This window comes from Rattus norvegicus, chromosome 5 (genome assembly GCF_021556685.1).
Source record: "Rattus norvegicus strain SHRSP/BbbUtx chromosome 5, alternate assembly SHRSP_T2T, whole genome shotgun sequence".
NCBI lineage: Eukaryota > Metazoa > Chordata > Mammalia > Rodentia > Muridae > Rattus > Rattus norvegicus.
In genome coordinates, this window is record NC_141538.1 from 60,621,681 (window position 1) to 60,648,717 (window position 27,037).

Genomic DNA, 27,037 nt, shown 5'->3' on the forward strand with positions numbered 1-27,037 from the left:
CATATTGAAGAGGCTGGTTTTCCCCCTTTTGGGTGGTCATGGTACTCCTGTTGAAGAACCTTTGGCCACATCCCTCAGAGTTTACTTCTGGGCTAGTGGTCTATTTATCTGGCTTTATGACTGTCCCGTACTGTTTTGATTACTGTAGCTCTGTGACATGTTTTGAAACCGGGAAGTATAAGTTCCCCAAGGTTTCCAAGTGTTTTTCTTTTCAATACTTTGGCCATGTACTTTGGCCATGCAATACTGAGATTGCATATGAGTTTCAGAGTAAAATGTCCTATTCCTGTTTAATAAACAGCCCTCCCACCACCGTTTGACAATGCTCTTAACGGCTGAGCCAACTCAGCAACGCAAACATTTACATCTGAGCGGTGGGTCCAGCTTCCAACATAGGAGTGTAAGGTGTCATTCATGTCTGCGTCCCTAAGGTTCCTTTCAGAAGTAGTTTATGGTTTTCAGGTCACAGGTCTTTCCCCTGCTTAGCTGGGCTTATCCCTAACTTTATTTAAAGTTCTCAGTGCTGTTATAAAAGGAATCACTTTATTAAAATCTTTTTGCATTATTCGTTAATACTTAAACTGGCAACCTATCTAGAAGATACCGATTTTATATGCTGAGCCTTTTCTGAATTAATTAGTGTGAACCATTGCTTTACGAAACTCTTAGGGTTGTGCACACAAAGCACCCCATCTGCAAAGAGAAGTGTATTCCACCACTTATGCTCCAAGACAGACATTTTAAAAATCCCTTTCTTGCCTAAACTTGAGACTTTTCCTAGTAAACCTCATGTAACTTCACAGTGAAAGTTAGCTGTGCCACTTTTACTTGGGAGACAAGGTCTTAAATATAATACTCAGGTTAGTTAGAGCCTTCCCCCTACCCCCAAGGAAAACAACTGCTTCTCCGATGGGGCTAGTAAGAGATGAGGGAAATAAGCAAAAGCTGGGTTTACTTTTCTCTTTTTTTTTTTTATTAACTTGAGTATTTCTTATATACATTTCAAGTGTTATTCCCTTTCCCGGTTTCCGGGCAAACATCCCCCTCCCCCCTCCCCTTCCTTAGGGGTGTTCCCCTCCCAACCCTCCCCCCATTGCCGCCCTCCCCCCATAGTCTAGTTCACTGGGGGTTCAGTCTTAGCAGGACCCAGGGCTTCCCCTTCCACTGGTGCTCTTACTAGGATATTCATTGCTACCTATGGGGTCAGAGTCCAGGGTCAGTCCATGTATAGTCTTTAGGTAGTGGCTTAGTCCCTGGAAGCTCTGGTTGCTTGACATTGTTGTACTTTTGGGGTCTCGAGCCCCTTCAAGCTCTTCCAGTTCTTTCTCTGATTCCTTCAACGGGGGACCTATTCTCAGTTCAGTGGTTTGCTGCTGGCATTCACCTCTGTATTTGTTGTATTCTGGCTGTGTCTCTCAGGAGCGATCTACATCCGGCTCCTGTCGGTCTGCACTTCTTTGCTTCATCCATCTTGTCTAATTGGGTGGCTGTATATGTATGGGCCACATGTGGGGCAGGCTCTGAATGGGTGTTCCTTCAGTCTCTGTTTTAATCTTTGCCTCTCCCTTCCCTGCCAAGGGTATTCTTTTTCCTCATTTAAGGTTTCTTTTTTTTTTTTTTTTTTTTTTTTTGGTTCTTTTTTTCGGAGCTGGGGACCGAACCCAGTTTTTCCTCATTTAAAGAAGGAGTGAAGCATTCACATTTTGATCATCCGTCTTGAGTTTCGTTTGTTCTAGGGATCTAGGGTAATTCAAGCATTTGGGCTAATAGCCACTTATCAATGAGTGCATACCATGTATGTCTTTCTGTGATTGGGTTAGCTCACTCAGGATGATATTTTCCAGTTCCAACCATTTGCCTACGAATTTCATAAACTCGTTGTTTTTGATAGCTGAGTAATATTCCATTGTGTAGATGTACCACATTTTCTGTATCCATTCCTCTGTTGAAGGGCATCTGGGTTCTTTCCAGTTTCTGGCTATTATAAATAAGGCTGCGATGAACATAGTGGAGCACGTGTCTCTTTTATATGTTGAGGCATCTTTTGGGTATATGCCCAAGAGAGGTATAGCTGGATCCTCAGGCAGTTCAATGTCCAATTTTCTGAGGAACCTCCAGACTGATTTCCAGAATGGTTTTACCAGTCTGCAATCCCACCAACAATGGAGGAGTGTTCCTCTTTCTCCACATCCTCGCCAGCATCTGCTGTCACCTGAGTTTTTGATCTTAGCCATTCTCACTGGTGTGAGGTGAAATCTCAGGATTGTTTTGATTTGCATTTCCCTTATGACTAAAGATGTTGAACATTTCTTTAGGTGTTTATCAGCCATTCGGCATTCCTCAGCTGTGAATTCTTTGTTTAGCTCTGAACCCCATTTTTTGATAGGGTTATTTGTTTCCCTGCGGGCTAACTTCTTGAGTTCTTTGTATATTTTGGATATAAGGCCTCTATCTGTTGTAGGATTGGTAAAGATCTTTTCCCAATCTGTTGGTTGCCGTTTTGTCCTAACCACAGTGTCCTTTGCCTTACAGAAGCTTTGCAGTTTTATGAGATCCCATTTGTCGATTCTTGATCTTAGAGCATAAGCCATTGGTGTTTTGTTCAGGAAATTTTTTCCAGTGCCCATGTGTTCCAGATGCTTCCCTAGTTTTTCTTCTATTTGTTTGAGTGTGTCTGGTTTGATGTGGAGGTCCTTGATCCACTTGGACTTAAGCTTTGTACAGGGTGATAAGGATGGATCGATCTGCATTCTTCTACATGTTGCCCTCCAGTTGAACCAGCACCATTTGCTGAAAATGCTATCTTTTTTCCATTGGATGGTTTTGGCTCCTTTGTCAAAAATCAAGTGACCATAGGTGTGTGGGTTCATTTCTGGGTCTTCAATTCTATTCCATTGGTCTATCTGTCTGTCTCTGTACCAATACCATACAGTTTTTATCACTATTGCTCTGTAATACTGCTTGAGTTCAGGGATAGTGATTCCCCCTGAAGTCCTTTTATTGTTGAGGATAGCTTTAGCTATCCTGGGTTTTTTGTTATTCCAGATGAATTTGCAAATTGTTCTGTCTAACTCTTTGAAGAATTGGATTGGTATTTTGATGGGGATTGCATTGAATCTGTAGATTGCTTTTGGTAAAATGGCCATTTTTACTATATTAATCCTGCCAATCCATGAGCATGGGAGATCTTTCCATCTTCTGAGGTCTTCTTCAATTTCTTTCCTCAGTGTCCTGAAGTTCTTATTGTACAGATCTTTTACTTGCTTGGTTAAAGTCACACCGAGGTACTTTATATTATTTGTGTCTATTATGAAGGGTGTCGTTTCCCTAATTTCTTTCTCGGCTTGTTTCTCTTTTGTATAGAGGAAGGCAACTGATTTATTTGAGTTAATTTTATACCCAGCCACTTTGCTGAAGTTGTTTATCAGCTTTAGTAGTTCTCTGGTGGAACTTTTGGGATCACTTAAATATACTATCATGTCATCTGCAAATAGTGACATTTTGACCTCTTCTTTTCCAATCTGTATCCCCTTGATCTCCTTTTGTTGTCTGATTGCTCTGGCTAGAACTTCAAGAACTATATTGAATAAGTAGGGAGAGAGTGGGCAGCCTTGTCTAGTCCCTGATTTTAGTGGGATTGCTTCAAGTTTCTCTCCATTTAGTTTAATGTTAGCAATTGGTTTGCTGTATATGGCTTTTACTATGTTTAGGTATGGGCCTTGAATTCCTATTCTTTCCAGGACTTTTATCATGAAGGGGTGTTGAATTTTGTCAAATGCTTTCTCAGCATCTAATGAAATGATCATGTGGTTCTGTTCTTTCAGTTTGTTTATATAATGGATCACGTTGATGGTTTTCCGTATATTAAACCATCCCTGCATGCCTGGGATGAAGCCTACTTGATCATGGTGGATGATTGTTTTGATGTGCTCTTGAATTCGGTTTGCCAGAATTTTATTGAGTATTTTTGCGTCGATATTCATAAGGGAAATTGGTCTGAAGTTCTCTTTCTTTGTTGGGTCTTTGTGTGGTTTAGGTATAAGAGTAATTGTGGCTTCATAGAAGGAATTCGGTAGGGCTCCATCTGTTTCAATTTTGTGGAATAGTTTGGATAATATTGGTATGAGGTCTTCTATGAAGGTTTGATAGAATTCTGCACTGGACCTGGGCTCTTTTTGGTTGGGAGATCTTTAATGACTGCTTCTATTTCCTTAGGAGTTATGGGGTTGTTTAACTGGTTTATCTGTTCCTGATTTAACTTCGATACCTGGTATCTGTCTAGGAAATTGTCCATTTCCTGAAGATTTTCAAGTTTTGTTGAATATAGGTTTTTATAGTAAGATCTGATGATTTTTTGAATTTCCTCTGAATCTGTAGTTATGTCTCCCTTTTCATTTCTGATTTTGTTAATTTGGACGCACTCTCTGTGTCCTCTCGTTAGTCTGGCTAAGGGTTTATCTATCTTGTTGATTTTCTCAAAGAACCAACTTTTGGTTCTGTTGATTCTTTCTATGGTCCTTTTTGTTTCTACTTGGTTGATTTCAGCTCTGAGTTTGATTATTTCCTGCCTTTTACTCCTCCTGGGTGTATTTGCTTCTTTTTGTTCTAGAGCTTTTAGGTGTGCTGTCAAGCTGCTGACATATGCTCTTTCCTGTTTCTTTCTGCAGGCACTCAGCGCTATGAGTTTTCCTCTTAGCATAGCTTTCATTGTGTCCCATAAGTTTGGGTATGTTGTACCTTCATTTTCATTAAATTCTAAAAAGTTTTTAATTTCTTTCTTTATTTCTTCCTTGACCAGGTTATCATTGAGTAGAGCATTGTTCAATTTCCACGTATATGTGGGCATTCTTCCCTTATTGTTATTGAAGACCAGTTTTAGGCCGTGGTGGTCCGATAGCACGCATGGGATTATTTCTATCTTTCTGTACCTGTTGAGGCCCGTTTTTTGACCAATTATATGGTCAATTTTGGAGAAAGTACCATGAGGAGCTGAGAAGAAGGTATATCCTTTTGCTTTAGGATAGAATGTTCTATAAATATCCGTTAAGTCCATTTGGCTCATGACTTCTCTTAGTCTGTCGACATCACTGTTTAATTTCTGTTTCCATGATCTGTCCATTGATGAGAGTGGGGTGTTGAAATCTCCCACTATTATTGTGTGAGGTGCAATGTGTGTTTTGAGCTTTAGTAAGGTTTCTTTTACGTATGTAGGTGCCCTTGTATTTGGGGCATAGATATTTAGGATTGAGAGTTCATCTTGGTGGATTTTTCCTTTGATGAATATGAAGTGTCCTTCCTTATCTTTTTTGATGACTTTTAGTTGGAAATTGATTTTATTTGATATTAGAATGGCTACTCCAGCTTGCTTCTTCTGACCATTTGCTTGGAAAGTTGTTTTCCAGCCTTTCACTCTGAGGTAGTGTCTGTCTTTGTCTCTGAGGTGTGTTTCCTGTAGGCAGCAGAATGCAGGGTCCTCGTTGCATATCCAGTTTGTTAATCTATGTCTTTTTATTGGGGAGTTGAGGCCATTGATATTGAGAGATATTAAGGAATAGTAATTATTGCTTCCCGTTATATTCATATTTGGAAGTGAGGTTATGTTTGTGTGCTTTCATTCTCTTTGTTTTGTTGCCAAGACGATTAGTTTCTTGCTTCTTCTAGATTATAGCTTGCTTCCTTATGTTGGGCTTTACCATTTATTATCCTTTGTAGTGCTGGATTTGTAGAAAGATATTGTGTAAATTTGGTTTTGTCATGAAATATCTTGGTTTCTCCATCAATGTTAATTGAGAGTTTTGCTGGATACAGTAACCTGGGCTGGCATTTGTGTTCTCTTAGGGTCTGTATGACATCAGTCCAGGATCTTCTGGCCTTCATAGTTTCTGGCGAGAAGTCTGGTGTGATTCTGATAGGTCTGCCTTTATATGTTACTTGACCTTTTTCCCTTACTGCTTTTAATATTCTTTCTTTATTTTGTGCGTTTGGTGTTTTGACAATTATGTGACGGGAGGTGTTTCTTTTCTGGTCCAATCTATTTGGAGTTCTGTAGGCTTCTTGTATGTCTATGGGTATCTCTTTTTTTAGGTTAGGGAAGTTTTCTTCTATGATTTTGTTGAAGATATTTACTGGTCCTTTGAGCTGGGAGTCTTCACTCTCTTCTATACCTATTATCCTTAGGTTTGATCTTCTCATTGAGTCCTGGATTTCCTGTATGTTTTGGGCCAGTAGCTTTTTCCGCTTTACATTATCTTTGACAGTTGAGACAATGATTTCTATGGAATCTTCTGCTCCTGAGATTCTCTCTTCCATCTCTTGTATTCTGTTGGTGAGGCTTGTATCTACAGCTCCTTGTCTCTTCTTTTGGTTTTCTATATCCAGGGTTGTTTCCATGTGTTCTTTCTTGATTGCTTCTATTTCCATTTTTAATTCCTTCAACTGTTTGTACTTTTCTCTTTATCCCCTGCTGGGTCATTTGAAGCGGTTAGGTAAGGGCTGAGGCGGTGGCTTAGCAAGTGAAGTATAGTGTTCCTGCAGAAGACGGGTCAGATCCCAGCACTCGCATCAGAGACTCAACTGCCAGTAAGTCCAGCTCCAGGGGAATGCCTGGTCTCACAAACGCATGCGCACTGTCAGACACAGACACACACAGATACAGACACACACACACACACACACACACACACACACACACAACCTTTAACACTAAATAAACTGGTAAGATAAGCATGTATCACTGAGACGCAAACTAGATGATATGTCACAATGATGGTCCATGAGGCAGGAAATAGAGACAGTAAGTCAACTACTAATCCTGGAAATAGCAGAGAACCAAGTTTTATAATAAATGGCATTAAACCCTTTCACCTAATTTTAAAAAAAAAAGGCATTTGTGTTTTATACAACTGCTGCCATCACACTGACAATGTGTGGCTTCCCGAGGGAGAGCAGCACCCGAGAAAGGCAGTGTGTTTGCTCTAACAATATCGTGTTAACTCAATACACGTGTGTACGAATGTGATAGCTCTATCTTGTAGTGGAGAGGCCAGCCATGACTGGTGGAACTCACAGTGATCTGCCTGCCTCTGCCTCCCTGGAGCTGGGATTAAAGGTGTGCTCCTCCACAGCCAGCTGACAAATTTTCTTTGTCGGTTAAACAGTCCACTTCAAAAAGAGGAGCCCGGTGGCTTTCTTTTCTTTAGTGTTCCTTGCATACACTGGGCCTACGTTTTCACATTTCCTCGCTCACTGTTTGTAACTCTGAAGAAAAGTCTTGTCTTCCTTCACCAGTGAGTAAGCTGGAGTGACAGAGAGGCAAGAAATGTAATCACCTAAGCGTAGGGTCCAGGAACGGTCTCACAAACCACAGGGACCCATCTCGGTCAGACAAGGAGAGTTTACTGAGCATACGCCTCAGGACTGGTCAACCAGGGCCACGGTCCAGATTCAGGAACTGAACCATGACACCTAGTTAAGGTCCTACCGGGTTTTTTAAGCCCCAACTCCAAATCACCTGTGCCAAGTTATTCAACCAATCAGGATTCAGGGATAGGGGATTTCCTTAGGAATATGTCTTTGATGTACACTTTTTCCTGTTCCCATTGACTGGGGTATTCAACTGTGACAGGGGACTTGCCTTGTCTAGTATTCATGTCTTAACTTGTCTACCAGGATGGGACTTGTCTAACATTCATGTCTAAACTTTCCAACCAGGGTGTCAGTTACCCGTGTACATGTCTCTTTCTGCCAGGTAAGATGTCAGTTCCCAGGGAGGCCTAGGGAACTTAAGCTTTACTGGACCACTACTCAAAATGGAAGTCATATCCCATCTAGTTTGTCCCTCTTATATTGGAGTCTATCCTATGGGCAGCTTACACCACAAAAGCTTATACACAGGTACAGGAAGTGCTGTTGGGCGGTTGGTTCAGGTCCTGGCTTACTGTGGGTAACTACACAAAACAGTTCTACTGACTTCTATCCAAGGGCACAGAACATAAGAGACTATGTCATCAGTCTTGGCATTAGAAGGTTTCCTAGTAACAGCAGAAACATGTGAGGAAGTTTCCTTACAATGGCAGGCCGTCTAGATAACAGTTACCTAGGCCTTAAATTTTTACCTAGGCCTTAACACTAAGTAGTAACTAACTGACTGGGTGTTGAAGGGTAATTAATGTTCAACTTCCACCCTTCCAATGTCCGTGTAGCAACTCACCCCCACACAGAATCAGTCTCAGGAGACCCAGGTTCTACCTCCAGCATTTCTGCGAAGTAGCAGTGTGACCTCAACAAAGCATCTCCCGGGCCTTCCTTTTCTCACATACAGAGAAGAGGAAGTTGACATGTCTATGATGTCATTCAGCTACATAAAACTGACTCCACACGCTATGGACCTCAGAGACCAAAGAACACACAACACAGTTAGAGTCCAGTGTGAGTCAGCTCTTCCTTTAAGAATTAGAATCTCCCAGGCTGTGGTGCTGTTGAATGCCTTTAATACCGGCACCTGCAGATCTTTGAGTTCAAGGACAGCCTGGTCTATACAGAGAGACACCGTCTCATAAATACAAAAACCAGACAAACATAAACCCTAAAGAATTAGACTATTCCAGTACTGTGTACACCTTCTGTTTTCCACCCCTCTGTCCCTTCACCAGAATATACTGTTTAACGTATCACTCCTTTGGTTTTTGTCTAAATAGTCACGTGGCATTAGTTTCCTTATCTATATGTTTAGTTTGACTCACGTGGAACTTTATAACTATTATAGTTTCTGCTATCAAATTTAAATAATGCATGACTACAATTCAGCTAGGTAGTCATTTATAGACAAGGTCACAAGCTTCACTGCAGGATAACGGAGTACTGTGTAAACACTATAAAACTGGCGTGCTGGTAATACTGCCACCTCTCCTATTAGTTACAACTCTGTAGGTTGCTCTGGCTGTTCCTGGTATAGACCATTGTCTCATCTGCTTCCAAACAGTCTTTACATTTCCTTAAACGATGAGGCATGAGCCACACACAGATGCCACAAGATGAATACCTCTTCTCCTCTCAGCATTCTGACAGAGCAGAGTGAAGTACTCTGACTTGGGAGGAAAGAGGAGGAACCAACCTGCATGGTACAGGGCATCCAAAAAGGCCCGGAACCAGCCCTCTGTCTGCAGCTCCAACAGGTACCGGAGGAACAGTGAGGCGGCCTCTATTGGGCCCTTGTTGTTCTTCTCGGCCTGAATGCACTGCACCTCATCTGCGAACAGAAGCAAGGACAAGTGAGCAGCCTGCAGAAGCACCAGTCACAGGAAGATAGAGCAGACCAGCCCTTCCCAGGGGGAGCTGGACAAGCCCTTCCCAGGGGGAGTCATAACAAGTCATAGAACCAGAGGACCTTTGGAGAAGCAGCAGACTCCACTCATCCGTCTACTCACTCTCCCACCCTGCACTCAAGTTCCCCACAGTAAGCAGAAGTCACAGTGGAGGGTGTCACAGTGGAGGGAGAAAGGCTTCCTCTCCTTCGAAACCCTGAAGCAGCTGCCGGAGTAAGAGGGTGAGTGTGGGAACGAACGCCCCATGGCATCAGTAAGGAGGATAGCGGACGCAGCAAGCACTTTGAATTCCATTGAATTACGTAAAGTACATTTGTGGTCTTTCATTCCGATTTCTGCCAACAGAGTTAAAGAAACACAGCAGGAAAGTGGTTCCTATGTAGTCCTATAAAGACCCCCAAAGACTCTACCACGAACTCTTAACCCTCATAAAAAGTCTCAACAAAGAGGCAGGGTTCAAAGTAAACGTACAGAAACCAGTAATCGCTTATTACATACCAATAACAACCTGGCCTGGCCGAGAAAGACTTCGGGGAAACAGGGCGTTCTATTCACAAGTTTCTAACAAACACACAAACCAATGACAACAAACCCTAACCAAAGTAGTGGAAGATCACTACAATGCAAACTTCAAGGACAGTGGGGGAGGGGGGGCAATTTCTTGAAGACACTAGAAGATGGAAAGATCTCCCAAGATGGGTAAAATTAATACAAAGCAAAGCGCTCTAGTGCCAAGAAAAATCTATAAATTCAATATAATCCACAATTTAAAAATCTCAATATTTACATCTTCACAGAACTAAACAAACAAACCCTAAAATTCATGAGACTAAAACCAGCACCCTGAGAGGGAAGGATGATACCTTACATGGGGGAGGGGGAGAGTGTGATGGAACGCATGTTGTAAGAAAGCAGAACAGGGTACCATTTCCAGGAGGGAGGGAAACCATCCAGAGAGGGACAGGTAAAGAGGCGGAAGATAAGATTGAAGGACCGGAAGGCAAGTGACCCTGGTGCTAAGGGATGCCTTGGGTCAGTTTCCTCTCTTCAAGCCCCCTCCAGTTATTAGTGTTTTTTCTGCTTCTCTCTAGCACAAGGGGGCGCTGGGACCCCTGGGTAGTGTTCTTTTACTCCTCACTGTATAGCCTGTTAGGCATCGGAACAAAAGGGCATCAGAAATAACCTGCAGTTTCCACCCGGGTCTAACACCAGGAAAGACATCTAGGCTTTAACTTGCAAAAAGAAACATCTAGCCTTTAACTTGCAAAATAAAAAGTAGCTGCCAAAAGTCCTCTGTCACCACTACAAACACCCCCTCCCTTGGGGTGGGGTCGGAGTGGGGGAAGTGTGTTCATTCAGATAGAAGCACCCAGTGCAACTTAACAAAGAGTCTAATATCCACCAATCAAGTCCCCAAGGCTAGAGGTGAACGGCTGTGTTAAACTCTAAACACCCGGAGTCCGGGGAAAGTTTTCCTCCACGGACTTCCGGGCAGCAACGTCTTTTGACAGAATTGTGTGCATGTCAGTCCTCTTGCTTCATGTGGCCCTCACCTCCACCTTTGGCCCTGGCCCAAAGCCTTGCTCTTTGCTCTGTACAGGAGTCTAAGGAGGACCGGCGCATTCTTATTTCTCAATCTCTCGTGACAGGACTATGGGAGGCACACAGCAGTCTAGGTGTAAATAAGAGAAACAGTCTATTTCCTCAGCTTTGAAAATAAATAAGAGTGGCACCTTGCAGGAACTTTGTTCCTGACTATCAATCAAATCAGGATGCTGTCTACTCTTAAAATGGCCCGGGAGTCTCACATACATTTCTAGGATAGTTAACCCAAATTGGCTTAAAGAAAGCGGGGGAGGGGCGCGCGGGGGGTGGAAGGGTGGGCAGGGCCTCCAGTTGTTTTTTATCTGAGTATTTCCCCTCCCTAAGGTGGAGAGCCTGAGAGCCCCAGTTGGGGACCACTCACCATCCCGGAGCCAGGAACTCATATAGCTGAGGATGTAGGTGGGGTCCAGAATCTTCTTGATATAGTCTCTGAATGCTTGCAGATTCTGCCGCTGCTCTGCGGTCATTCTGTGGCTCCCCGCGATCTATGAGCGCCCTGGCTCCCCCAAATCCGCCCGGGATGAACGCGGTGAGGACTTTCCAGAGAGTCCAGCAGCTGAAGCAGCACCGGCGGGCGCAAGGAAACCGAAACTGCCTCGGGGCCCTGGGGGGCGGGGATCCAGTTTCGTTTCTGATCCTAGAGAGCCACTGATCCGGTGGGAACTGCCTTGAAGTTTGGGCGCAGCTTTTGGCGTGGTGTAAGGTGAGCACAATTGAAGTGCACAATTCAGTGAGTTTCGAAAAACAGAATCACCCGTTACCTCTTCCGCGAATTAGCTGGGTCGTACAGTAATCTTTAACCTTTTTTTCCCCTCCCGGGAAGGGTTTCTCCATGTAGCCTTGACTGTCCTGGAACTCCATCTGTAGACTGGCTGCCTCAAACCACAGAGCTCCAATCCCACCTGCTTCAGCCTCCCAAGTGCTGGGACTAAAGATCTGGTGGTGCCACCGTCGTCGCACCAATATCAGGCCTTATAGAAGAGTTGAGGGAAAGATTGTGGCCCCCGAAGGGGACAGGAACTCCAAAGGAAGACCAACAGGAGTCAACAAACTTGGATCCTTAGGGCTCCCAGAGACTGAACCACCAACCAAAGAGCATACACCGGCTGGACCTAGGCCTCCCAGCACATTTGTAGCGGATGTGAGTTTAGTCTTTATGTGGGTCACAAACAACTGGAGCGGGGGCTATCCCAAAAGCTGTTGTCTGTTTGTGTGATTTGTTTCTTCTAGCTGTGGTGCCTTGGCCTCCTCAGTGGGGAAAGAATGCGCCTAGCACTACAGAGACTTGATATGCCAGGGTCAGGGGATAGTCAGTGGGGCCCCCAACCGCTCAGAGGAGTAGGGGAGGGGGCATGAAGTGACCAGGAGGGGAGCAATAAGTGGGATGTAAAGTAAATACGTTTAAAAAAAAAAGAACAATAAAAAAAAATTTTTAAATGCCCTACAGGACTGCGTACAGGCCAATCTTATGGTTTTCTTTATTGAGGGTCCCTCCTCTCTGACGACTTTGGTTTGTGTCAAATTGACCTAAAAGTATCCAGCACACCAGCTCTGGAAGTTATTCAACGCTTCTTTTAGAGTGATTTTACTTTTTGTTTTACTCTTGGTTCTATGGCTTTTTCAAATTAATTTTTTACACAGAAAACTAAACCACCTTTTCCCAGACTTCTAATTGTACTCCCACATATGCTGAAAACCTGTCCTTCCTCCCCTGAATTACCTTGGAACCTTTATCAGGAAGAGAGAGAGAGAGAGAGAGAGAGAGAGAGAGAGAGAGAGAGAGAGAGAGAAACTGACTTTACATGTGTAGATCTGTTTCTCTCTTCCATCTGTTTCTATTTCCTGAGATATATATATATATATATATATGATTTATTTATAAGTACATTGTAGCTGTCTTCATGCACACCAGAAGAGGACACTGGATTTTATTACATGGTTGTGAGCCACTATGTGTTTGCTGGGAATTGAACTCAGGGCCTCTGGAAGAGCAGTCAGTGCTCTTAACCACTGAGCCATCTCTCTCCAGCCCACAAATCTTGTATATGTCACATTAACTTTATTTATGTTCTTTAATACACAGGTAAATGGAATTGTTCTTAAATTTTTATTTTCAAGTTGTTGCTACCCTACAGAAATACAAGTGGGTTTTGATTGTTGACTTTGTATCATGGTACACTGCTAAATTCACTTATTAGCTCTAGTAACTTCTATAGATTTCTTAAGCTTTTCTGGTAGGCAATCATGTCACCTGTGAATAGTCTTCTTCCTGCCATGATGTTATGACTTTTATTAATTTCCATTCCTCATGTTTCCCCAGTCTTTATGCCTTTTGTTTCCTTACCTTACCTTGTCAACCTAATGCCTCTAATAGAAAACGGTGACAAGAATTGACAGACTTCACCACTGATCTTGGTGGGAAACAATCAGCACTTCGCTTTGACTGTGATATCAGATGTGGGTGTGGCTTGCGTTCCGTTGCAGTGACAAAACACTGACTGAATGGGTTTATTTGGCCTCCAGTTTTCAAGTCCATCATCAGGGGAAGCCAAGGCAGGAAAAACTCAAGGCTTTAGATCCACCTACCTCTGCCTCCTGAGTGCTGGGATTAAGGCCTGTGACAGGACTACCCTGTTCGGGCCAGAAACTTATTCTTGTAAAGAACAGAGACTTAATAGCTAACAAAGTGTAACAATGTGGCTTCTGAACAACAGTGTAGCGCCTGTTTTGGTTTCACACCAGCTCAGCTTCCTTTCTTACACAGCCCAGGACAACCTGGCTAGGAGTAGTTAGCAGTGCTCCTGAGTGATGGGCGGTCCCATGGTTAAGAAAGACTGGCACAGAGTCCAGTCTGCTGGAGGCCATTTCTCAGCTGAGGTGAGTCAGTCTAGGTTTCCCAAGTTGACAAAAACTGACATTTGCTCTCTGTCAGATTAATGGCACTCTTTCTTTCTACTTTTTAAGTTTTGTTTTGTTTTGTTTTTTTCCATGAATGAGTTTTTGAATGTTTTTCAAATGTCTCCCCACATCTATTGCAGTGATCATGTATTTTGTGGACATGCCGATTTTTATAGATTGACTTTCTTTTGTTTTGTTTGGGATAGGATCCTATGTAGCCTAAACTGGTCTAGAACTCAAGATGTAGTCAAAGATGGCTTTTGAACTGTTCCTCCTGCTTCTGCCTCTAGGCCGCTGGGATTACAGGACTGTGCTAACAGGCTTGTCTCATTGGTTGACTTGTGAAGGCTAAATTGGCCTAAAGTTCCTGCAACAATCTCTTGGTGATGACATATCATCCTTTTCACCTACTTGTGGATTCAATGTGCTAGTATTTTCATATAATTGGTTATTTTGAAAGGGGGGGGGGGATCTGTGCTCAAAGGTTATTGGCCTGCAATTTTCTTGTAATGCTTTTTGTGCTAGAATCATAACAGTCTATGTACTAGCAGCATCTTTTCTCCTTAAATATTAACAGAATTCACCCATAGACCATTTGAGCTGGGGATCGTGTTAGTCATATCTGTTTGGATTCTATTTCCTTACTTCATACGAGGCTATTCATACTTCATCTTGAATGGACGTTGGGAAATTGTGATTTTTTTTCAAATGCTGACATAATTAAATGAGAATCTATTAGATTGGGGCAATTCTAAGACCCAGAAAAGAAACCATAGAAACAGAGAAGAGGACAAGAGCAGCCAGTCACGGGCAGCCACTGAGCATTCTTCCTCTTGAACTGCTCCCCAGGAAAGTCTAGAAAAGGTCATGGCCTAAACCATAACCAATCAAACAAATTTGCTTCTTTTGTGGATTCAACTACAAAAGCAAGACAAAACAGTAAAGACAAAAAGCAAACAACAAACAAAACAAAAGAACTGTTTTTTTTCCACCAACACCTTCCTGCCAAACTCTGAAGCACTTCTAGTTTGGAGATGGCCAACTCACGCCTCACTGTCAGTTGAAATAACCAAGTTAAAAATGTAGCATGCCCCAGGAATCTTCCTGCACAATACATCTGACCTGTTCTTCCAAATTGCTAAAGTAGTGGTATAACTTGTCCATGATATTCCTTAATTCTTTTTTAAACCTTTAAAAAAACAACACATCCTTGCTAGACATTAATCAATGTTACTTTTGTTTCACAGAACCAGCTTTTACTGATACATTTCTTCCTTATCATTCCCTTTTCGATTTTATTGATTCTGCTGTCAATATCACTGTTTCTTATGCACTTGCTATTTTTTTCCCATTCTCGTACAAGCTTCTCTGTGTAGCCCTGACTATTCTGAAATTCGATTGGTAGACCAGGGTGGCCTCGAACCCAGAGATCCACCTGCCTTTGCCTCCAGAGTGCTTTTGTAGTAGCTTCTTAAAATAGGATTCTGAATTACTTATTTTATAAAGTTGTCCCTGCATGAAAGCATGCGAGTCACCCCGAGTTTCCCCTTTTCAGATGAGAATCTGGAGCATTCCACAATGCTGTTTTCCTGACATTCCATTTGCAAGTTTCTAGTATTCCTGTGAACTCTTCCTTGATCTCTAAATAAGTATGCTAGGAATCTTCCTAAATAGCTTCATGGTACTCACTTCTGATTCTGACCTGCTGTGGTGACAGACACTGCAATATTAGCCTTTTGAAATTTAGTGAAACTTGCTTAGGGCCTGAGCATATAAGATATTTTGAAATACATCCCAGGTGGCAGTTAAACATAAAAGAACCAGGGCTTGGGAATATGGTTCAGCAGATAAGGTGTTTGCCACACAAGCGTGAGGAACCGAGTTTTATCCCCCGAGCCCACATAAGAACACCAGTTTAGACATGCTTGTAAACACAGCATTGAGGAGGATTTCTGCGGCTCGGTTCATCCCATCTACCCCTAATTGGTGATCTCCAAGCCAGAAAGAAGAGAGACTGTCTCAGGAACATGAGACGATGTTCCTGAGAAGGACACCGTTGGGTACTATATGCAGGAACACATCATGAACCCGCACTGCTTAAGCACGAATAAAAGGAACGGGCAAGTATTGTGTAGCTTTAAGGCACAGTGATTTATTATGTCAATTAAACTACTACTTTGGTTTATAATGACGCCCACATCTGCTACAGTCTTAATAATAATACCCTGTCTCCTAGCTCTATCAAATACAGAGAGGAGAATGTTGAAATCTCCAACTATCACTGTGTTTTCATGGGTCCCTTTGTTGGATCAGCCAGTGTTTCACAAACACTGGAACTGTTACTAGACACTTCCACACTTGGGACTACTCCCTGGTTTTGACAAGTTATGTTTTATGTCGTCTCAAAAGGCCTTGCATCAAAGTCTGCGCTGTGATATTTTTATAGCCATACCCGCTTTCTGTGCTTATTTTTGCATGCCATACTTTTTCTACACTATCTGTTTCCTTCCTCTGCTTATATGAAAGGTGTTGATCCAGTCTGTATACCCAGCTGGGCATCACTTCCTACTCATTATAGCAATCTTTGCCACTTAATTGAAACAGCAAGCCCAGTTACGTTTAATTATTGGTATGGCTTTAAAGTTTTTATTCTGCTGATTGTTGTACCTGATTTTATTCTTCATTTCTTTGATTTGCATTATTCAAATATAATTTTTTACCTTTCACCTTTTAATCATACATCCCTTTTCATACATCTATGTCTGTGTACATATGTGTCTTACTTAGTGGTTGCGCCAAAGATTACACTATACATCCTACTTTATATAGTTCACTTGGAAGTGATACTGTGCATTGTCAGGTAAGAGATCCTTATAGCCACAAAATTCCACCTTCTTGCCACCCCCTCCTATGGGCTGCCATCAGAAACAACCCTTCCATGTGGTGTAAGACAGGACAGATAGAAGCAGTCTGCTGTCCTTTCCTGCCATCTTTCCTGTGTCCTGACCTGCTTCCAGTCTAGGTGCTCGCTCATTGCTGGAGTTCACTGGCTTCCTCCCGACTTCATCATGCCTTCTGCTTCTCAAGTCTGTAGTCGAGGAGGGCTGTTTCACTTTTCATTTCCTTTCTGACATTTTTAATAGTCCTAGGATTTCAGCTGTGCTTCCTCCCCGCTGCTTCATTTTCAGGACTTAAAACTTCTCTCTGCTCATTGTAAACTTTTTGTTTGTTTGTTTTTTTGTTTACATATGTTTGGTTTTTGGTTTTGGTTTTGGTAGCCAGGGTCTCACTATGCAGCTCTGGCTGTCCTAGCATTATGTAGATCAGGCTGGCCTCAAACTCAGAGATCTACCTGCCTCTGCTTCCCAAGTGCTGCAGTTAAAGGTGTGCACCACTGTGCCCAGCATTACATATGCGTTTCTTACAGATGGTTGTGACCCACCACGTGGTTGTGGGAATTGAACTCAGGACCCCTGGAAGAGCAGCCAGTGCTCTTAACCGCTGAGCCATCTCTCCAGCCCTACATATATATTTCTAATAACATCTTTGAAGTCCGAGCCAGGCCTGACAGGACAGGCTTATGGTTTGGCCTGCTTGGGAAATATTAAGACCAGTCTGAATAATTTAGTGACTTCTGTCTCAAAAGGGAAAAAGAATTCGAGGGATGTGACCCTGAGGTAGAGCACTTGCCTAGCAGGCACAAGCCCGAGTTCAACTGATCCACAGTAATGGAAAATTTAACTCTTGATTGGAAATTCCATTATTGGGTTACTGTTCTTTCTCTTGACTCTGTGTCCCCTCGCATTTAATTTTATGCAGGGCATTGTGGATAAATTATGGTATTTCCAGATTCTACAACCTTTAATCTTAGGAATGTCACCTTTTGTTCTAACATCTCTCTAAATTATTAGCACTCCCCTTTGAACTCCCAGAAACTTCATTTACACATTGTGACAGCTCTGTTCCAGTTTTGCCCTTGACGGGAATTCAACCCTTAGTCTGGATCTTGATCCTTCATAAAATGGCCTAAGTGTTTCCCAGTCATTCCAGATCCGTAGGCCTCAACCTTCGGAATGTCCTCTGTGGCAGCTCAGACATCCATAGGTTCCCTCATCCTTCTGAGCTTTTCCTCACTCTTATTTATTAGTTGTTACAGTGATTTTGTGGTTTGCCCTGGAGTTATCTCTATTTTGATGCTAATTCTGCAGCCCCAAGGATGGCTGCCTAGTTACTCTGGACTCTGGTGACTTTATCTGAACCTTCTCCCATTCAATTTGTAAAATAAAGGCGAGAGCTGGTGATTGGGCAGCGGAAGGGAAGTTGGAAGGGAGGAGGAGAGAGAAGGGGTCGGAGGAGAAGGAAGAGGCAGCTGAAGACAAGGCATGGAGAAACCGCAAGTTATAAGGGATTTCAGAGCTGGGGAATAGGATAGTAAGGTAGTAGATCTGCGAGCTTGTACTCATATTAGTCAATATTCGGGAGGTTACTGCAACACAGTGACAGCATTCTTCTGTGTAGCCCTGGATGTCTGGACCTTGCTTTGTAGAGCTGGCCTTAAACAGAAGGCTCTCAAAAAAAAAAAAAAAAAAAAGAAAGCCAGCTGTTTTTATACAGCACAGTTCCCATTTCTCAAAGGTTCAGTTCTCTACTTTCTTTTGGGTTTTTCCTCCAGTGCCTTTATGTAGCTTTTCTGTTTTGCACACTTGAGACTTACTAGCCTTAAGCTCATGACTGTCTTGGTTCAGCTTCCCGAGTGCTGCAATTACAGGCATGTCACCATGTGTGGCTTAGGTCTGGTGGAAATTTTTTGTCCTAAGTGTTTGAGACAGGGTGTCCCTATGCAGCCCAGATTGGCCTAGAACTTTCCTTGTAGTCCAAGCTGGCTTTTAACTCCATGAGTGCTGGGATTGCAGGGTATGCCACTAGATTAGGCCCGGGCTTTCTGACTGAAACAAATACGATCAGGAACTGTTTTTAGAAGGTAAACGTGGAGCTGGACATAGTGGCTGAACTCGGGAGGTAGAGGCAGGGAGATCTGAGTCTGAGGCCAGCCTGGACTACACAGGGAGTTACAGATCATCCAGGCTGCACAAGTGAGACCCTGCATCAAAAGAAGAGAAAGGATCACCATACATCTTGCTTTAAGCTATCAGTGGGAAATGCTGTACCCGTGAATGCAATGGGTTTATTAAACTGAAAGAATAAAAAATGCAGCCAAGAAGTCCGAAGTTTAGAAATGCTATCTCACCCCCTAAGGAGCCCTAAATACCTCAAATTCCAGACCCTGCTCTCTACCTGTAAGTGGAAAGGTCACATTTCTTGAGCCTGCTCTCCCAGGAACTAGATAAAAAGACTTAAGATAAGGCCCTAAGTGTGTGATCCTGACCTAGTAAAGATAACAGAAAGCTTCTTCCAGGAACTAGCTGAGCATAAAGTTAGATTACAATCTTAAGAGCAATCTTGAGAGACAGGAAGCTTCTTGTGATTTTTCACTGGTATTCTCCACATTTTCCAATGACACCATCCCTGCCCCTTGGGTTGTGGCTTCTTCCTTTAAATACTCCTCCTCTCAGCTACTCATGGCCGAACTCCTCTGCCCCTGAGTGCACTTCGTGCATAAGAGTCTCAACCCCAGTGCACTGGTTCCTATCTACAAACCTCATGTGATTACAGCAAGGACAGTCTTACGTGAGTTCTTGGGGGGTCTCGTCCTCCCTAGACTTGAGTGAGGTCTCTGGGGGTCTTTCAAAACCACAGCTGTGGGCTGGAGAGATGGCTCAGTGGTTAAGAGCACCAACTGCTCTTCCAGAGGTCCTGAGTTCAAATCCCAGCAACCACATGGTGACTCACAACCATCTGTAATGAGATCTGATGCCCTCTTCTGGTGTGTCTGAAGACAGCTACAGTGTACTCACATTTATAAAATAAATAAATCTGAAAGAATTTTGATTTAAAAAAAAAAAAAACCACAGCTGTAATCTGATTACCAGGGAAAACGTGACCAAGCCGGGAACGGGGTGCCCCAGGATGGTGAGAAGACAGATCTGAAACTCAGACCCTCTCTTGGGCTGCGCTTTATTACTTTGATACGTTTAGAGTACACATCAAAGCATTCCACACAGACACAATTAAAAACCATCCTTAAAATCTGGCCGTCAGAGATGTAGAAAGAAATGTTTACAAACAGAAACGAGAGTCTACCAAATGTGAAGTGACGGAAAGAGAAGTCGTTCATCACAGTGGTGACGCCTAATGGAGCAGGACAGGGCCCTGTGAGTCCTCGAGGATGAGAAGGACTCCACTATTTAAACCCAGAAAGGAGGGGGTGGGTGTCAGGTGTGGGGGCGGAGCTCACAAAAGGGCGGAAAAAAGGAAATAAGTGCATGTGATCCGGGAACTCTGCGCACTGAGTAGGTGGCAAGAGGTGGTGGGAAAATATAGACATGAACTTAAGTGCAAGTGAAGGATTTTAAGCCAGGGGTGGATGGCACACCTAAATCACTTGTTTATAATCCCCGTCTGAGGAAGATGCGAGGGAACAAAGGTAGAAGAGGGACTAAGTAGGATGCTATAGTACTAGCCGTACTATAGTACTATAGTGCTAGAATCCCGGTCTGAAATGAGTACCTCGGTGTGGAAATGCCTCGGTAAGATGAAGCACGGGGAAGGACAGAAGCAGAAGGGAATCAGCGGTGAACGGGCTATGCCGGAGTGGCCGGCACTGTCAAGGGAGAGGAAAAACATCTGGCTGGAGGCCAGCGCCACCGTGACAGAGAAACGAAACTTAAAAGCCTCTCACCCTCTAGTGTGGGAGGTGGACAGAAATGATGCACACAAGCGCAGTGAGAAGAAACAAAGCAGGTGCTACAACGTGGTGTCATGGAGGCTCCACTTATTAGACGGTTTGGTCAGAGAAGACCTTATGAAGGCAGCAAGTGAACTCTTTAGAGTACATTCTACTCATGGTGAACAGAAAATGCAAAGACCCGAGGCAGGAGCACATGACCTGGCAAAAGGGAAGGAGGTGGAGCTGCCAGAGTGGAATGCTAGGGAGAGAGGAGCAGCCAAGGCTACCCCAGGCCTTACATAGACCACGGGGCTTTGGTCTTAAATACAGTGACACGCCACCACAGGATTTTGAAAGACGGGACAACTTTTTCTTTTTTTAAATAATTGAAGTGACTAGAGGAAGAAGGTACAAGGGAACAAAGGTAGAAGAGGGACTAAGTAAGATGCTATGGTACTAGCCCAGTTTCCTGATGAAAGACTACACTTCCCAGCTTCTCTCTTTGGACTACAGGACCAGAACATAATATGGTTAGGGTTGGGGTTGGGATTAGGTCAAGTATACTGAACATCTCATAGTTTCACTTCCTGTCCTGAATCAGCCCGGAGCATCGGTTCAATAACTCAACAGCAGCTCCCTCGACCATCTCATCCGTGTCCCTTACCGCACACATGCATCAATCTGCAACCATAAAAAGGGGGTGGGGCGTGGCTAGAGAGATGGCTCAGCAGTTAAGAGCACTGGATGTTCTTCCAGAGGTCCAGAGTTCAATTCCCAGCAACCACATGGTGGCTCATGACTATAAAGGATCTGATGCCCTCTTCCTTCTGGCATGCAGGTATGTATGCAGACAGAGCACATAAATAAATGAAAATTAGTCAGAATCCAAAGTTCCTAATACTCTTTTCTGCTTTTCCCACTGATAAACATTTACCAGTTAAAAGAAGTCATAAGCTGGATATGTAGCAGAGGATGGCCTTATCCGCCATCAGAGGGTGGGGAGCCCCTTGGTTATGCAGAGGCTCAATGTACCAGGGTAGGGGAATGCTAGGGTGCTGAGGCAGGAGTGGGTGGGCGGGTGGGGGAGCACCCTCATAGAGGCAGGGGGAAGGGGAGAAGGGATAGGGAGGTTGTGGAAACCGGGAAGGGGGATAACATTCGAAATGTAAATAAATAAAAAAAAGAAATCACAAATCTTAGTGTTCTAAAATTGAAATATTCCACCTCAGGTAGACCTCAACATTAATCGCCAATTCTTTACCCTTAAGTTTTGCCCCTTTAAAGGGCATTTAGCACTCCACTCAAGCCCAGTCCCACTCTTGACCCACTGTTCTGTTTGTTTTCCCTATTTCAGAGAGAAGAGACATTTTAGGCAATGTTCTATTTACCTACAAAGATCTCTGTGCACTTTGCCCCGTGTGCCATTTTGGAAAGCCCATGACTACTGCACTTGCCCGAGGTGTGGGTTCTCTGTCACTTAAACACTTTGCTTTATTATTCCTGCGTTCAACCTTTCCTACTTCAAGGGTTCTGTCCCCCAAACCTCAAGTATTTCCCTCCCTCCCTAGGGTTTTGTGTTTGGGGCTTTATGCAAGCCATGCAGACACCCTACCACTGAACTGTAGTCCAGCTGCAGACGAGGCCGCACAAATCGCCCAGACAGGATTTGAATTTACAATCCCTCTGCCTCAGCCCTTTTGACTAGCTGGGATTACTACCTGTGCCTCTAGGCTCTGGGACCTATCTTAAAACATAAAACAAATCAACCCTTGATTTTAAACACCCCTAGTTTAAACTCAGCGCTCTTCCCTTCTTAACTTTGCATCCTTCCTACAGCATGAACTTGCTCTAAGTCTACTGAAACTGCTCTCTCACCACCAATCCAGTGTATACGGGATGGTGGAATAATCTAATTGCTCATCTCACTTCTAACCTCAGCCTCCTGTTTGCAGTAGGAGTATCTCTCAACACAAAACCTGTTACTCCTCCCTCCCACAGAAATTCAGTCTGTGGCGTTTATTACTTATTCAGCTACCAACTTTTCAGCCTCCGCAAATCCCACCACACTTCATCTACCAGCTTCTCGTTCTCTCTCCCCACTTCATCCGGTGCTAAGCTGTATTCTTGCACAACCTCTCTTCTAATACTAAGTCCTTTTCCTTCCCGCCATCCTGTACTCCTTGTGGTGTTTCACTTTGGATCCAAACTGCAGACAGCCTTATCTGTTCAGCATTTGCAGCAGCAGCAGCATTTGCAGCAGCAGCAGCCACCACTGCTGCTTACATACTGCTCCTCGTGTGCACTAAAATGGATATGGAAGATGGGCTGCACATGTCGTCACTAAATGACTAGGACAAAATCTGTATCAAGAGAGGAAAGGACTGTAAGCCACTGGATACTCCATGGGGCTATTCTAGTAAACGAAAGGAAAACACCCGATTATAAGGGCCACCTACTAAACTACAGGAGGTCATTTAATGATGACCACAAAGAAGCATCGGTAGGTCCTGGACTCAGCAGAGGCAAGCTTACTAGGAAGAGGATGCTCGAAGGACGGCAAAGCTCCTTCCCACAGAGTAACCAAACAGGAAAACTATCAAGAAAAGAGTGGGGGGAAAAGGCACGACTTAACCAAATGATCAAAATGGGGTACAAATGGTCAAAGCTCAGGTACGACCACCAACAGATACCCCATACATACCATTCTAGCCAAGTCGGAATGCAGTCACAACAAAGAGATTCACGGTTACTCTGCAAAACACACGCTTCCAAAGTACCAATGTGGTGGCACACGTGTATAGTTAACTGTTCCAGAGTGAAACTAAAAAACAAAGGACATCTTGAGGGAAACTTTTAAGGTATTCACTGTGTCAATATTACATCTCCCTGATGATTGCAACAGTCACATAAACCCATTCTTTAGAAAAACAGGACTATTGGGATGAAGGGAAATCATACATGTAACTTAGCAGTTCAGAAAAAATTACTGCATGCACTACTCACGAGGCAGTCAAGAACGAACTGCCCCTGGATGCTCAGCGATGGATGAGTGGCTTATACTATACGTATTTAACATATCGGTAGGCCATAAAGAATGAGATCCTATCCTCAGTAAAATGAACAGACTTGGCAATGACGTTCCATGAATAAGCTAGACTCAAGCACAAGTGTTGCTGTATTTCTCATGTATCTGGAATCCAGAGGACAGAACATCAAAGCAGACTTCTGGACGAGAGGACCCGTGAGAAAGGGAGGGGGTAGTAAGGATCCTGGATTACGACCGAAGTGTCCTAATAAAACTATCCTGTACACCACATGCTAATAAAAACTCCTAAAGTGGGAGAAAAGCAAATATGTATGTGTGTAGGTAGAGAGAGCATCTAAAGACAGGAACGAGCATGGTGTACATCTACAAACTGCTAGTGAGGAAGGTCCTACAGCCCTGACGGAAATAATTTGGCGATATGAATCAAACACCATAAAAAATGCTACAGACCCTTTATCCGCAGCTGGGAACCAATACAAACATCATGCATTCGAGCTTCCAGTAAAGACAGCTGTGGCAATGGCGTACCGCCTGTGGTCTGATCTTAGGAGACTGTGGGGTATGGTCTGGGCTGAGGAGCAAAGACCAACCCCAGCACCACAGCTGGACTCCAGCACAACCAGGGAGAAGCTGCATGCACGAAAATGTATGGACCCTGACTGCAATGGAAAGGAAATCAAAACTCACAACTGTGAAGGATACCGTGTTACCATGCACTACACTATTAACACTCAATGGATGAACAGAGCAAGGTAACTAGAGAAATCAACACTCAAATAGCATCTCATTCTAGTGAAAACTGTAAAAAAAAAACAAAAACAAAAACAAAACACAACAACAAACCAACCTACTTAAGAAGCCACACTGCAATTTTCATAATTTGCCAGCTTGCATCATGAAAACTGTAAAAAACAAAACTATGTCATTTGGTGTATAACCACACTGTATTTTAAGCAATTGTGTGCCGCAGTGCTTTACGGCAGCACACACAGCTACGAGACTGGTGTGTACGGGTGTGTAGCCTTTCAGACTGAGGAGGACGTTAGAACTAATTACCAACTGTTTGAGCTCACTGGTAGTCAAAAACCAAAGTCACTTCCAGGGAAAAATGGGGTCCTACACACTGTAGCATAAAATTCGGTTAGAATGTCCAGTTGTCGAATGAGGAAAATGTCCCGTGTGAAGGTTCCGGCAGGCCGTGGAGCAGCCTGGGGAATGGGTTGGTGGGTAAATGAGGTGAGAGGAAGGCGAAGACAAACTTGGAGCCTAGCCTCAGATTTCTAAGCCATAATGTCACTGGATTTTTTAATTTATTATTATTTTGGCCTGATTAAAACATCACAACACAAAAACTACTAAAGCATTTTAAGGAAATGGAAACTTTAAAAAAAAAACTAACAGGTTTTTCCGCATGGTGTCCTAAGAATGAGGGAGGAGGTGGTTATGAGCGGCAGTGAACAAAAGTACACCTGCGGCAGCGTGCAGGCTCCGAGTACTGACTGGCTAGAAGAATTGGTACAAACACAACAGAAATCCTAGAATTGATCTGGTTACTTGCAAAGAAGGCTGACTTGAAAACAAAAGCCTTAGGCACTCTGGCTTACAAACCTAACTACCTTATAACCCCTGAAGAAATAGAAGCAGGGATTAAAACTCTCCCAAACAACAACAAAGTTCAGGGCCAGATGGCTTTAGTACAAAACTCTACCCAACTCTCAGAGCCTCAACACCAACTGTCCTCACATTATTCCACAAAATAGAAACAAGAAACATCACCCAGCAGTTCATTTTATGAGGCTGCAGTTACCCTGATACACAAACCACATTAAGACGCAACAAAGAGAGCATTACAGACCAATTTCCCTTATGAACACAGATGCAAAGGCCTCAGTAAAATACTTGCAAACCAAATCCAAGAATACATCCAAGATCATCCACCACGATAGAGGTTTGAACAGAGTGATGCAGGGATGGTTCAATCTACATAAATTGATCAATGTAATCCACCTCATAAAACTGGAAGACAAACACCACAGGGTCATATCTCACTACATGCAGAAAACACCTTCGACAAAAATCGATAAAATCCAATGCCCCTTTATGATAAAAGTCCTGGAGAGATTAGGGACACAAGGGACACACTTAAACATAATAAAGGTAGTTTGCAGCAAGTCCATAGCCAACATCAATTTAAATGGGCAGAAACTCAAAGCAATATCACTAAAATCGGAATCAAGACAAAGTTGCCCACTCTTCTATTCAATACAGTACTTAAAAGTTTTAGCTAGAACAGTAAGACAATGAGTGAAGACCAAAGGGATACAAATTAGAAAGGTGGAAGTCAAAGTATTATTTTCAGATACGATAGGATACATAACAGACCCTAAAATTCCACAAAGAGTCGTAGGGCTGATAAAACACTTTCAGCCAGGGGCTGGGGATTTAGCTCAGTGGTAGAGCGCTTACCTAGGAAGCGCAAGGCCCTGGGTTCGATCCCCAGCTCCGAAAAAAAGAACCAAAAAAAAAAAAAAAAAAAAAAAAAAAAAACACTTTCAGCCAAGTGGCTGGATACAAGATTAACTCAAGAATCAGGAGCCTTAGGGTTGGGGATTTAGCTCAGTGGTAGAGCGCTTGCCTAGCAAGCGCAAGGCCCTGGGTTCGGTCCCCAGCTCCGGGGGGGGGGGGGCGGGGGGGGAAGAATCAGGAGCCTTCCTTTCATACAAATGATCTATCAACTGAGAAAGAAACCAGGGAAACACCTTTCACAATAGCCTCCAAATAATAAAATAATCTTGGGCTAACTCTAACCAAGCAAGCGAAAGGCTTATATGATAAAAACTTCAAGACACTGAAGAAAGAAATTTTATAGAAAGTATCAGAAGATGGAAAGCCCTCCCATGCTCCTGGGTCAGTAGGATTAATACAGTAAGAATGGCCGTAAGAATGGGCATCCTGTCAAGATGTAATGCGATCCCCATCACATTCCAACACGATTCTTTACTGATCTTAAGAGGTCAATCTTCAGTTTCAGATAGAAACACAGTAACCTAGGACAGCAAAACCAATCCTGAACTGCTGGTGGTTATCACCAGCCCTGATTGCAAGCTGTCCTTTGGAGTAATAGCAATAAAAACCGCATGGCATTGGCACAAGAGCATACACGTTGGTCAGTGGAATCAAACTGAAGACGCAGACATAAATTCACACACCTACGGACATCTGGATTTTTGTTGTTGTTTTTATAAAAAAAAAAAAAAGCCAGAAATACACACTGGAGAAAAAGCGTCTTGAATGGCTGCATGTAGAAGAATCCAAATAGATTCATATATCTCACTGTGCACAAAGTTCAAAGTCTAATCAAAGACCACCACATAAAAC

The 27,037-nt window shown here is 43.3% G+C and overlaps 1 protein-coding gene and 1 long non-coding RNA gene across 2 annotated transcripts in view; one reads left to right on the top strand and one right to left on the bottom strand.

Moving 5' to 3' along the window:
* The window catches only part of Rig1 (RNA sensor RIG-1), a 49,549-nt gene extending 38,023 nt beyond the window's left edge, over nt 1-11,526 (bottom strand). The window contains 2 exon segments of the mRNA NM_001395071.1: nt 9,113-9,247; nt 11,290-11,526. Of these exon segments, the coding sequence (NP_001382000.1) occupies nt 9,113-9,247; nt 11,290-11,395 (241 nt within the window). The 5' untranslated portion in view covers nt 11,396-11,526.
* Nucleotides 11,255-12,372, top strand: LOC120102855 (uncharacterized). The gene is made up of 2 exons (XR_015620800.1): nt 11,255-11,631; nt 11,752-12,372. It is a non-coding gene; the product is annotated as an uncharacterized LOC120102855 (long non-coding RNA).
* The last annotated feature ends 14,665 nt before the right edge of the window (nt 12,373-27,037 follow it).